This window comes from Lactuca serriola, chromosome 5 (assembly GCF_051521515.1).
Source record: "Lactuca serriola cultivar US96UC23 chromosome 5, Lser_US96UC23_V15, whole genome shotgun sequence".
Classification (NCBI taxonomy): Eukaryota; Viridiplantae; Streptophyta; class Magnoliopsida; order Asterales; family Asteraceae; genus Lactuca; species Lactuca serriola.
This window is the reverse complement of record NC_136412.1, coordinates 189269203-189283322: the sequence shown is the minus strand read 5'-3', so window position 1 is coordinate 189283322 and position 14120 is coordinate 189269203. Positions and strand designations below refer to the sequence as shown.

Sequence of the window (14120 nt, the reverse complement as noted above, 5' to 3'; positions counted from 1 at the left end):
GCATGGCTGGCAAGGGAGCACCAGGCAAGGCTGGCGGGGGTGCGCCAGGCCAGGCTGGCACTCTAGAGTGGTCTAGGCCATGCTAATGGACCATATATCATCAAGTCCCCCCCAGTCTGGTGTTACTGGTACGCGGCCAATGACATCGGACTGGACTAAGTCATATAAACCAACAAGAGAGTCCCCAACGAGGCTGGCTGGGGAGTCCCCAACAAGGTTGGCAGGAGCGCGCCAGGCCAGGCTGGCACGCTAGAGCAGTCTGGGCCATGCTAATGGACCATATATCATCAGGTTGAAATATACCCTAAGGCGGGGACCAATATGACTTACCCAAGTTGAAATATACCCCATGGCGGGGCCCACTGTGATTTGCTTGGGTTGAAATATACCCCAAGGTGGGCCCATACTTGTTTTGGGTTGGGATGAACCACAGGGTTGGGGCTATTTGTATGATTGATATGTGTTATTTTAGGAAAACTCATTAAGCATTAGCTTACAGTTTGTATTGTGATTTTAGGTACGTCCGGTTCTAAAGGGAAGGGCCCAACTTGATGGCGTAGCATGCACTCCCCACTATTTTTCGCATTCATTGATATAAACACTCATATGATTATTATGTAATGGATTTTTAGTATCAAACTTATGGTTGTAAACCTTATTTTAAAAATGAAAAATTTTTATCTGGATTTTGGGTTGTTACAGCTGCCCTGCCTAAGAACTGAAACAACTATCTTACTCTTGCCAACTGGAAGACCTTATAACACCACGATAACCAATCAAAGCAGGAACTTCCCAAAAACATGAACCCATCAATTTAAACCCCAGAAGATTATTCCCCAGGAATACTGGTCATTCATTCATCGCACCCACCCCTAGTCCCTGACTAGGAATACCATTCTAATATGCAGAAAGAATGCTCAAAATATACCGATCGTGAATTACATCAAATCCGCAATTCAGAGGTTGCGCCTAACAACCTCAAATACGTGCTTGACTTCTTGACAAGTCATCACCAACCTGCTGATCCCACAAGCATAAGGATGGTCAATCCAAAAATTCTCATGCTACATCCAAATCCCATGTCAGTTCAGGTGTACCCCCACCTGACGAATCATTCTAGACGTTCACAATGGAGATCATGGCTTGAGATTACATAACTGATGCCCACCATTGGTAACCGAACTCCTGATAGACAGCCCTCAAGCAACCAAATTTCATAATGCAAACACTCTGCAAGCGGCTACTAGTGCACAACTATCATTCCTAACAACCTTTAACTGCCCACATGATCTAAACCAGCCGGTCACCGAATCTCCCGACTCCCAGAATGCACTAACCCCAAATAAGCCAAGAAAGCTAACGATCTGAGACCTAAGAGTCTCAATAAAAAGAGCATCGGGTCTTACCCATATAAATCATATAACTACTGGTTCATGATACATCGTGACACCTTCTATCCACTACACGATAATCCCACGGTACTAAACTGATCTTGTCGACACCACCCATAGCCTGAAGAATCGTGACCAGCCCCACAGGGACCTAAAGATACCCAACCAGCAGTCTACTGAATTGTAGGAACCCAAAAAGCATCCCTCTCAATGCTATCCGAACACAACATGGGCTATACTTTTCTATTATGCACAATTACTTACACAACACAAACTGCTATCAATGTAAAACTAGATGAAAACATGGTCGCACAACCCCAGAGGAAGATATAGACAGTCATACTCTTGTCCCGATTCGAAGGTTATAACCCAAATGATCACCATGCCAACAATACTAATCAAGAGGTCTCAAGTTATCTTACTCGGTCCACTTGTACCCCTCATGTCCATAATTGAGGCACTACTACAATGTACGCCCCCAAGGGGAGACACATACCCAACCCTAGATCTACTGCATCCTCTCATTCTCACAACCTTACCCAAAGGGTGAGGTACTAACAGATTTAACAAAATGACAAACCTCAACCATTAACAGAAACATCCTCATAAACGATCGATACAAGATCCCACACATTGATTGAAACCGAACATATTCCACCAATTCGTAACTAGCTCGAGAAAACTCCTAAGGTGATCTAGAAATGTTGCCAAAACCTGAGCCTTCTATTCACCAAAATTATATACCAGAATTGAGGCTAAACATACCTAGAAACTAAAGAAAATATAAAACACATGGAAACTGACGGTAGGTCGAAGCATCCATTGAACTGCAACTAACACAAAATGAAACTTTCAAAGAACCTCCACTTTTGATGATGAACGAAAAGACCAATGATCGAGACTACATTGAAAACTAACCCAATAACCCAATAAACTGCTTGTGCAATAACAATATGAGACTAAACATACCAAACTCTGAAGCTGATTTACCGATCAATACTACCAACCCTAGAACAGGGATATCAATCTATACAACGAGGCGATGAATCCCTCAGCACTCGATGCTCAACCTCAACATCCCAAACGCCTCTTGATCTATTCAGCGACAATCTGAAACGAACCACTTACTACAACGAGCTCCTTATCCAACATCTTCTTACCGTGAAGACGACTCTTTCATTCTTGAATACATACATCTAATGATAACTTTCTCTGCACCTCCGTCCTGACCAAATCTTGAAACGAAGTTTCGCGTACCCAAACCACAAATCCCTTAGACCATTCTGCTGAAATCATAAACTCAAACATAGCAATGATCCTTCAACCAAAATAGTCGGTTCTCCCCCACTTAGGGTTTGAACTACCACCAAATGACGTTGCAGACATACCACGTCTCAAACCAATATTCCAGTTAATGACCAAGTGAACACAAAGTTATCCCAGATCTCATATGGAAACCTTGAAAACCTCCCAATCATAACCACCTCTAATATCAGAATCCCATACAGATGCACAAACAATAATTATGTCCACTCATGACACCAATTCTACATCTAGAAACAAATGAACTACCACACACCTCGCCTAGTTCCCCAACAAACAATTTATCGCGAGCGTTACTCATAATTATAAGAAGCGTCATTCTCTTAGTCAGGATACATCAGAGACAACAAAAGTTGCTCTTGCTGATTCACTTCCCTTGGTTCCTGAAACAATCAACTAGCACTTAAACCTAACTAATTTCGAGAAAGCAGACCCCTGATCTCATCTCAAAGCAACCACATCGCAAAAACCCTTTCATGCATTCTTACGTTGCTATTCCCGTCGACAAGAAAACCACAATCTTCAAGACTCATGTCGGGACTACATCCCATCCCTTAAAATCACATGACCACTCTGTCTTTCCTCCGATCACGGAAAGCTGGAAGTACATAATCTATTTCGATGATTGTGACATCCCATTCTATCTGCCAATCACTTAATCTACGACTGCAATCATCGATCCATTCATCACACTCACTTCATTCTTGAGTCCCATGACTCAACTGTCACTACTTGAGCAAGGCCCTCTAGACCTCAGAATCAATTACTTTCCACGTTTCTGCACCATTGAAACCCAACAGACATGACAATTGAGGCCCGAACAATCATCTGACCCATCCTCAACCTGGACGATCATACCCGATAAACCGATAAAGGTAGAAATACACCGCAACGAATCATGGTGCCAAACTGTGCCACCTTCCTTAACTAGTTCCTTAGAATTTGTTGATTGTTTACAAGACTTAGAAGAACAGGAGAAATGCAGAGATAAAGAAAAAATAGAGAAGGATAAACAATATGCACATGAGCTTCAAAAAGAAAACCAAAAAGAGCGGAGTAAAAGCAAAGGTGGCAGATAGAAGTCACTTGCTAAGAAAAAACCTGTTCAAAAGAAAAAGAAGAAACAGTCGGCAAAGATAGTGATGAAGATGAACTTGAATTTGAAACTACACCAATATTTGCTAGAAAGACAAAAGCAACCAAAAAGAACATGCCTCCCAGAACATTAAAGAAGCCTGACACACATATGAAACAATTTGATATTCCAACATCTTTCCAAGCTCCAAGAAACCAAAGAAATGGCCTATCTTTCCAAGCTCCAAGAAACCAGAATTTGTGAAAACTCAAAAAGAAAGAAAAAAAAAAGGTTCTCCCATAGAATTGCCAAAGACAAGAAAGATGTGTGCTCAATCAACACATATCAGGTTAACTTCTATTACCTCTAGAATATTTAATAAGCAAGTTTTTTTTTTCAATTTTGAACTAGTCAAGCCTGGAGGAATGAGACATAGTTACACGGAAACGGGATCGTTCCGGTACGTGGAACGAAAACGGGACCGAGGATCGGTAATCTGTAAAATTCGGTACGAGGGGGGGTAGTCTTCTCCGGAACGGTATTTCGGTACGTGGAACGGTGTACCACATAATGTAGTACGATGTATCATATATTACTAAAATATATAAGACTATAAATATAAAAAGTATACTAAATACCAAAAGATCAATACTTCAATTCATACTTCAAAAGTTCAATACAAAAGTAACAAAATAACTTCAATACCAAAAGATCAATACCAAATAAAGCTAAAATAACTTCAAAGTTCAAAACAATGTAACTTCAATACCAAAAGATCCCTTAGTTTACTCTTTCCTTTGCCTTTTTTCATTCCCATCATCAGCTACTCTCTCAACATCTTCTAGATTTTCCCACTTCATTTCTTCAAGTCTTGTACTTGACTCTTCCAAGTTAGTGCTTTCGGGATTTACATCCCACTTTTTGTGTGGCCCGGATGTGTAACTTTCGGAGAATCTTGATTGGAGACGAATATTTGAATGTATAAACACCAATTTATTAGCCCTTTTGGAGTTCAATCGATTTCTCTTGACATTATGTATGTAAGAGTACGTACTCCAGTTTCTCTCGGCTGATGAACTACTAATAGGCTGTGATAAAACTTTCTTTGCTATAACAGCAAGTTCAGGCGTTTCTGACCCGTAACTTGACCACCAATCAATAGCATCCATGGTCACTGCATCCATGTGAGCTTCCGCCAATGCATAAAGGCCTTTTTTCATGTGAAAAGTAGCAAATTTCTCACGTAGAAGACGCTCCTCTTCTCCACTTTCCGCAATCCTCTTAAAAGATTCCATTACACCAACCATAACCTCCTTATCAAGATTTGGAGCTTTCCTATGAACTCCACCTGGTGCCATCTCCTCAAGATAATTTTTATCATAAAATCGTGGAGATAATGCAAATCCTAAACAATGCAAAGGGATTGTCATCTTCTCCCACCTTGCTAGTATAATCTTCTCCACTCGAGGGTAATACTCAGCATAACGATGATTCATCATGACATCCTTAATCTCTCCTAGCATGTTATCCATTTTCTCATAAATTTCTCCCATCTTTGATCCCTCACCATCACAAAATTTAACCATCAAGAATATTGGTTTTGTAACAGCAAGGACACTTTCCACATCATCCCAAAAGTTTTCACTTTTAATTGTATCAGCAACTAATAATCCACTTTGCCTAGTGTTTGCATCAGTATTTTTCAGCCATTCTCTCCATGAATTAAGGACAATTGTAGTAGAAAGAGACTCTACAATCCCATAACCTTTTCAGCAAAATATAATGAGATGCAAATCTTGTTTTGGCTACTTTTAACAATTCCAATTGTGAATTTTCTCTAAAAATAGCCAATGCATGGGTGTGATTAAGAAAATACTTAACAACTATTTTCCCTTTCCTATATGTGTCCATTAGCCAAAAACAATCAATTGCAAGATCTTTAAAAATTAAATTCAAAGTATGGACACAATAAGGAGACCAAAAAATTTGTTTATGTACCTTCTCCACCTCCTTTCCAGCAGCCTTACAGTTTTCCGCATTGTCGGTAACAACTTGTAGAACATTCCTTGGTCCTACGGTTTCTATGGCTTCAAGCAAGAAGTTTGCAATTGCTTCTCCTGTCTTCTCTACACCAGAAAAGTCCTCTGCATACATAAACATGGCTCCACGGCTGTTGGTAGCAATAACATTGATTAATGGTCGATGTTTAACATTGGACCAACCACCCGACACAATAGAAACCCCCTGTGTATACCATGTATCCTTCACTGAAGTCAGCCCCTTTTCCACATCTCTCACACACTCGTCAAGCAAAACGGTTCGCGCTTTATCATATGAAGGAGCCTTATAACCAGCAGGTGCCCTGTTTATGGCTGTTATCATCTCTTGAAATTGAGGATTACGTAGAACATTGAAAGGAATGCCATTAGCACATAATGCTCTCATAATCTTCATATCAACAGTGTTTCTTTCCATCATACCAAAAGAATCTTCAAGTGGTTTTTTAGATTTAGAAGTAGAACTCTGTTTTTTATTAATTATAGAGTTCTTCAAAGACTTAGAAATACCTTTTGATTCAGCAGCATTTACTCTGTTTAACAAGCTTTGATATTTAACCCGATCCTTGAGTATAGTAGGACACCTTTTGATTTCTGGTGCTTTCCTGATTGCAGCACCAAAAAAGTGTACATGAATTCTAGTATAAGAGCTGCTAAACATTTGATGGCAGTGCTTACACACCCATTTCTTTGAACCCCCTGTGTTTTTACTCCCTGATACACCAACTATGTCCACTTCCTGCAACAGGGGTTTATCAACCTTGGAAGCCTGAACATTTTGAGGAGCTTCAACATTTTCTACAACGCCTAGAACTCCATCTTCATTATCAGAATCAGTCAAGGTAACATCAACACTTTCTGGAACGGGATTATCTTTACCAAATACCATTTTTCCAACAAAGAAATTGGTTTCGGTGTTTGAAGGTGTAGAAGAATACCGTGAATATGAAATAGAGTAATAGAATTGCCTAATTGATTTTGATTCCCCATACCTCATGATCATCGTTCTTTTTTTTGGGTTCCCCAATTCTGGAACCAACGTTTCAGCTGCCCGATGTGTTTTTTTTTTTTTTTAATTTTCAATTTTGCCCGAACGTTCCTGAAATTGATGGGTCGGCGTTCCTGTAATTGATGGCGCGACGGATTCAGGTTGAAATCGCGATCCTTAGTGTAATCCAATCGACAATTCAAGCGATTAGGGTCGGTCGATTTTGCGTTTGGGTCGCAATCTAGGAAACGATTGGATCGCAATTGGTCCCGTTTCTGGACCGTACGATCTGGAACGAAAAACGTAGGGGGGCAAGCGATCCTAGTAACTATGGAATGAGAGACTTTCACATAGACATATTCCCCAAAGATGAACCCGAGAGATATTAGAACTTTTTCTGAGATTCTTGCTACCAGACCTCAAGTGCAAAGCAAAAGATGTTAATCGAAGGCAAAGAACTTCCTATTCGAGTATGTAAAGGATTTTCGCCAGAAGGATACAAAGTTGGGTAAATTGTTCAAAAATATGAAAGTAGCTGATCCAAATTTTTTAATGGATGAAATAGAAGATTTCTAAAATGGAACTCGATGATCTTATTCAGAATGAATGAGAAAGACAATATTTCAAACTCGTTCTACAATGAAATTGTCAAAAACTAAAAACAACTTATCAACTTATTTCACTTTAATACAACATAACCTAATCCAAACACTTTTTTTTTTCAAACTTCCACATGATACCACATAAGTTGCTTTAAATAACCAATCTCAAACACCCCCTTATATCTATTCCAAATACTTTGAATTTACATTTTTACATGATAACACATTAAGTTGAAACCCCATATCCACATACCACATTAACACATCATACAAACAAACATCTAATAAAACTCACGATCCGGGAACATAAGCGGGGCAAGTAGGGACCAAATATAAAGCCCGGCCGTGACCCATTCAGTGCCTATACGAACCCAAACCGATGTCCACCCGACATCAATGAGATCCGAGCTTTCCGAACTACTCCACCCCGATAAAAGCATTGCTGAATACATACTCGCTGATGCAAATATCAAATGGAAAAACATGTATGAATAAGTCACGGGCCTCGGTTCACTATCTTTCTTGCCTTTTTTCCCTTCTTCCAGTTCATCGGATTCTAGAAGCGATGCTCTTTCGCCTGTAGTCAAAGAAATTAGTCTGAATGGAACAATTGTCCAATGAATATTTCGCAGATTATGTAGTTGTGTCAAGTCTATATGCGCATGGTCTCGCAAGTTTATCATGTATAAGGTGCTGTGTTTTTTCTAAAAAACCTCTTCTAACAACTTATTGTTGCGTCGCGCAGCATACGCGCAACACTTGGCCCTTCGCAGTTGTTTGTTATTTTTTTTTCAGAAGACGTCACGTCTGACTTAAAAACTGTTGCGCGTGTGCTGCGTGGCGCAGCACTTAACCTTTTGCTTCAAACCTCTTCACATCTTATGTTAACTTGGTTCCCCTCTTCTGCTACACATAGGGTTGCAGAGATGGTCTGTAGACTTCAGACATTTTCGCTTCGACAAAACAAACGGCACCTAAGTCTTTACTGTTTCATATGCGATTTGATTGTTTGCATTTCGTATATTTGTTTATCGATTATCGATTATCGACTAGAATGTTGTAATTCGACTAGAATGTTGTAATAGAAAGAAATGATAGTAGGATATGATATTACCTGCTCTTGGAGAAGATGGAGGGGAAAGGAAGGTGGTAGAAGATCCAGCACGAAGGGCGGAATATAAAACCGAAAGAACAGTTGTAAGCATGCCAAGAATAAGTGTACTTGTTGTGACTGCTTTTGATTTGTTAAGACCATTGCACGCGTAATCTCGGGGTTCAGCAGAGAGAGCAGTGTAACAAACATAAGCACAGTAAACTGAGATCACTGATGCGGGTAAAAGACTACCATTCACCTGTAGTTAGTTTTGGAAGATAAACTTTTGATATAAGTCAAATCACAATTTTTTTGAAAAAAAAAAAAAGAAATGCTTACAGCTGGATGTAGCGCAATGATGCCAAATGAAAGTGAAAGAATCATTGTCATGACAAGAAAGAAGATATTTAGACCACAGTCATAGCCAGTGGGATTGAACCAAATAAATAGTACTCCTGGAATTGCAAAGGCAGCAATATAGCAAGTGATTGATACCACAAGTAAAGCAACAAACCTGAAAAGTAAAGTATATATTAAAAAGGTAAAAATGTAATGGTTTTTTTGTAATTTTTCTAACCAAAGAAACAGGTTTTAAGATAATTTTTTCATAGAAACTTGAACTAACCACTTTTGTTCATCTCTGGCAACCCAAGCATCGTTCCATGAATGTGTAGCATCCAATAATATAATCACTTGGACTAGTAAGAAAAACCCTGCTCCAAACTTTGATATCCATCCTGCAAATTTAAAGTGTTTTGATTTATATCAACTAAACATTTTCTTGAGGCAAGCAGATTTGCATATAATGATATTAAGTAACATGAAATAATGAAGTTGCATAGCTATTTCATGCAATTATCCCTAATTGCCAGGGTAACTAACCATAGACTGATATGACTGGATTCGGAAGGAAGAACATGAGAATGATAAGCAAAGCCCATATCACAATCTTGAAGATCCATCCACCATGGTGCCAAGCATCACGTGTGTCGTTTTGATCCTTTACACCAATCAGCAAAAGAGCAAGTATTGTGAAAAACAAGCAATTTCCAAGGCTGACACGAAGAACAGCTTCCATTTGGAACCATTCATCCGACAGAGTATCGGAAGTGTTTATCCCTATAAACCACAAAACAAAAAAATTTGATTGTTACTGATAATTAGCTTAAATTTCAGAGAATAAAGTGATAGGACATAAGCTGAACCAGTTAAGAGCACGAAACTGGAGAAGGAAATCACTAAATTCAATTCAATTGTTCATGAAACCATTCAAACAAACAAACCCTAATCACGAATTCGGGTGTGAGGTGAAAGGGAATAACTAACATGGGATTTGCTTCAAAAGAGGAGTGCCGACTTCACGAAGGACCCAAGAGACGATCAAAGAGAGACCAAAGAGACCGCAATAGCCGAGCCTAGCTGATTTCTTTGTGATTGTTGATGCCGCCGATGTGCACAAACCGCAAGTCAAAGACGCACAGCATCCAACCAAACACGACATCCTGAAATTCGTTCTCCTTTCTCACAGGCACGAAGACGATAACAATTTCGCTCGTTCAAGGCTTCAAGCTACCTCTGTTTTGATTAACGGATCTGTACGAACTCTCACGTTATTCACTGCTTTGTTTTGATAAATGGACCGACCTTCCTTTTCCATAATTTATTTTCTTGCAAACTTTTGTTAAAGCATGTAACCTTTTTTTTTCTTTTTTCCTATTTCTCAATAGAATAAATAACATGTTTGGTTCCACACCTTTGGTGAATATTACATCTTTGGTTCAAAGTTGGTGATTATTGTAGAAATGGTCCTTATTTCAAACTATGGGGTTGTTTTTTTATAAAGAAAAAAAAAAGAAAAAAATCACTTCTAGTAACGCTATGCAAAACATCCACATCACTTGGTCGTTTACAGTAATTTTTTAAAGACATTTGACTTAAAAACTTAAAAACTAATGTATGGCGCAACGATCTTCTCTTCAAACCATTTTTCACGTTACTTTAAGTTATATTATTTAACATATATTTGTTTTATTTTTTTTAACAATGTTTACTTTTTTAATAATATTATGAAGTATATTATAAACAGTTTAAATATATTTTTTATATAATTTCAAAAACGTTTGATAAATTATATATATATATATATATATATATATATATATATATATATATATATATATATATTGTGTTACATTGTCTATAACCAAATACTAATAAATTATAAAGTTAATCACTAAAATTTATCAAATCTATTGAAACTTACAGAAGAAATAACCATCGTCTTGAAAAATTTAACAAAATGAACATGTTGCTCGTTAAATTAACAATTTTATTTATTATTATTTAGTAATTATTATGTTTAATTATTTTATATAAATGTATTTAAAAATCATATAATCACGATGATCTTTATATTTGATTTGTATATGAATAAAACTAGATAAATTTTGACTTAGAATTATTTTTAATTGTTGTATGGTTAATTTTAGTTTATTTCAGTAGTCTGCATACATTAAAAAACAAAAAGACTTATTATTACAGTTTGCATAGGTTTGGCCCACCTCTTCTGATGCGGAGGGTTACAGATGTGGTCCGCAAACTACATACATTTTAGCTTCGAAAAAACAAAAAAAAAAAACCCTACATTATCTAGACTTCCATTGCTTGAAAATCTCATATCCGTTGTTTGCAATAACATCAAAGACAACTTAATATCTCTAAATCTCATAAACTTTCATGGATTTCAATGTCAATCAAGTCAAAATTATATATCGTCGCATTGTTTCAATGTCTCAAGAATCGTTATTAACATGTAATTTACAGTCTATAAAATGAAAATGAAATTCAAGATTTTTTGAAGATTATCCTTGAACTAATGTATATTATTATTAACAAATCATTTATAGACATAACATATTTTTTTATTATAAACAAAAGAAATTTAGTTGTAGGTGTCATGGTGACTACTTCAAATTGTCTAAGATTCCCTTATGCATCATTGTAGGTGTCATGGTGAGATGCACTAGCATATGTTAAATTTTTAAAAACCAATTAACGAAATCTTTGATTTGAAGCAAGAACAAATTAAATTTAGTTGAAATTGAAAATTTGATTGATGTTGAGCAGTTCCACTTAACATTTGGGGCAATAGAATTTGTGCCAAAAGGTGTCAAGAGGTGGTATTGATTAATTGATCTTGCAAGTCTTGAGGCTTTTCAAGAGCTATTGTTTGTATGTAACTAAAATATATGGACACTTAAAAGTAACATACCAATTTGGACATGACAAATTTAAAGCCTCACAGCCCTTGTATTTGAAATAATCAAACATCACAATAGTTTTTTCTAAAATGTATATATAAAATATATAAAAGCATAAAATGTGAAAATTTTAGAAGGGAATTAGCAACTGCCTCTCTTCATCATCTGTCATACAAATAATCGAGTTAGAATGATCATTGTTTGTAACTTCACTTGATTTTATTTGAAACAAAAAACGAAATCATATATATATATATATATATATATATATATATATATATATATATATATATATATATATATATATATGAGAAAAGTGAATATACCCTAGAAGGTATTTAAGCTTAGGTACTCAAACCCGCCACAACACGTTCTTTTTGTTTCAATATATGCATTGCAATTGTCCAAAGTTCTTAAAATTCAAGTCCTAACTTGATTTACTTCCAAGATTTTTAGAAATTACACAATTATCTTCCTCTTACATAACTTTCACTTGCAAATATAAAGTGAATATACCCTAGAAGGTATTTAAGCTTAGGTACCCAAACCCACCACAACACGTTCTTTTTGTTTCAATATATGCATTGTAATTGTCCAAAGTTCTTAAAATTCAAGTCCTAACTTGATTTACTTCTAAGATTTTTAGAAATTACACAATTATCTTCCTCTTACATAATTTTCATTTGCAAATATAATATATACTAGGCGAATCTCCGCGCGTTGCACGACAATAGAATTATATAGTTAAAATAATAACTTTTACAAAATTATTATTTAATATTTCTATTTTGAAACAAAATGTTAGTAGTAAAGCAAATATATAATTAACATATTAATTTTATTAAACATTATAGTTTAATTTTTAAGTCATTGTGATATATACAATTATTTGATAATTTTATAAACCATTTAAAATTGTGTAAATTATATATCAAATGAATGATAATATAATGGGTAACAAAACGTATGAACAAAAATATGAACTGCAACTTTTAGTAACATAAAAATAGAAAAACATCTATTATAACATTTATATTAAAAAAGATATATATATACAACGAATAATAAAAAAATATGAAAAATAAACACTATAAATTTTAATAACATAAAAACACTAAAACATCTATTATAACATTTATATTAACTCTTCATATTTCAATCACAAATCTCTTCAAATACATTAATGTTTTTAATGAGAAAAACTTTACAACCTTATAAAAGAAAGGAAAATAAAAAGTTATTAGTGATTACTAATTAATAATCATAAGTTAAAAACTCTTGAGTTGTAACTAATAAATATACATAAATTAGAAAACTCTTGAGTTGTAGTGTGAGTTTCAAATAAATGCGGTACATGGAAATGTATATTTATTATTATTATTATTATTATTATTATTTGTGACATCCCTAAATTCACGGCCAGAAAAGACTGATTTGTTTATGCTTTGTTTTATAAATCAGAGTAATCGTTTAAAGAAAACGGTTGCGGAATTTGTTCCCAAAACAAAATATCATAAAATTTATCAAAACATTTCTCAAAGAGAATGTATTTTCATTAAATAATAAAACCTCGGAATGTCATGTTCCGATACAGACCAAAAGCATAAACAATATAAAATAGACCTTACAACAGTTATTTGTAACTACTGATCTATAATCCAAAATCTCTCGTCAAGTCCACCAATTTATACTCTTGTGCCATTACCTGTAATGCAAAGAAAACTGAGTGGGTCAGGCTTGGGAGCCTGGTGAGCATATAGGGTTTTCAACCCACAATAATACATTTATTATATTCAATTATCAAACAATCAACCCAAATACTCATTCCCATGATCTCCTTTATTTCTTAAGGATTTACCCTAAGAATCAACTATCCTTTATCCATTTATTCCTAAGGATTGACCTAAGGAATTAACACAGAGTCCACCACTACCAAGGTCCACAAATTACGACGGGTAAACACTTAGTTCAACATACTTAACAAACACCTAGTTCTAACACTCATAGTGAACAATTAATTCAAAACATATGGTGAATACTTAGTTCTAAAACACTTAGTGAACACACTCAGTTCAACAACACCAAGTGAACACATCTAGTTCAAAAATACTTAATGAACACATTGAGTCCAAAAATACCAAGTGAACACATTGAGTTCGGAAATACCTAATGAACAAATTGAGTTCAAACACCAAGTGAACACATAGAGTTCAAAAATACCTAATGAACACATTGGGTTCAAACACCAAGTGAACACATAGAGTTCAAAAATACCTAATGAACACATTGAGTTCAAAAATACTTATTATTTCATCTCACATCAACTATTTC

At 35.7% G+C, this 14120-nt stretch overlaps 2 protein-coding genes across 2 annotated transcripts; both read right to left on the bottom strand.

Moving 5' to 3' along the window:
* Positions 1-4574: 4574 nt before the first annotated feature.
* On the bottom strand, positions 4575-6849 carry LOC145050034 (uncharacterized). Its single transcript, XM_078998353.1, has 3 exons — positions 5788-6849; positions 5674-5686; positions 4575-5554 (listed from the first exon to the last, which is right to left on the bottom strand). Exons 1-3 carry the CDS (start codon positions 6847-6849, stop codon positions 4575-4577), a joined length of 2055 nt encoding a protein of 684 aa, XP_078854479.1.
* A 685-nt stretch (positions 6850-7534) lies between these two features.
* On the bottom strand, positions 7535-10195 carry LOC145053386 (Serinc-domain containing serine and sphingolipid biosynthesis protein). Its single transcript, XM_079001424.1, has 6 exons — positions 9856-10195; positions 9412-9648; positions 9155-9266; positions 8869-9043; positions 8551-8788; positions 7535-8013 (listed from the first exon to the last, which is right to left on the bottom strand). Exons 1-6 carry the CDS (start codon positions 10028-10030, stop codon positions 7718-7720), a joined length of 1233 nt encoding a protein of 410 aa, XP_078857550.1. The 5' UTR covers positions 10031-10195; the 3' UTR covers positions 7535-7717.
* Positions 10196-14120: the final 3925 nt, after the last annotated feature.

What these genes read in the sequence shown, in the direction of transcription:
- LOC145053386 (XM_079001424.1), bottom strand. Translation starts at nt 10,030, where the DNA reads ATGTCGTGTTTGGTTGGATGCTGTGCGTCTTTGACTTGCGGTTTGTGC. An exon ending in TCCAGTCATATCAGTCTATG is followed by an intron (nt 9,267 to 9,411) that starts GTTAGTTACCCT and finishes TTAAATTTGCAG; the next exon opens with GATGGATATCAAAGTTTGGA. An exon ending in GCCAGAGATGAACAAAAGTG is followed by an intron (nt 9,044 to 9,154) that starts GTTAGTTCAAGT and finishes TTTACTTTTCAG; the next exon opens with GTTTGTTGCTTTACTTGTGG.
- LOC145050034 (XM_078998353.1), bottom strand. Translation starts at nt 6,849, where the DNA reads ATGATCATGAGGTATGGGGAATCAAAATCAATTAGGCAATTCTATTAC.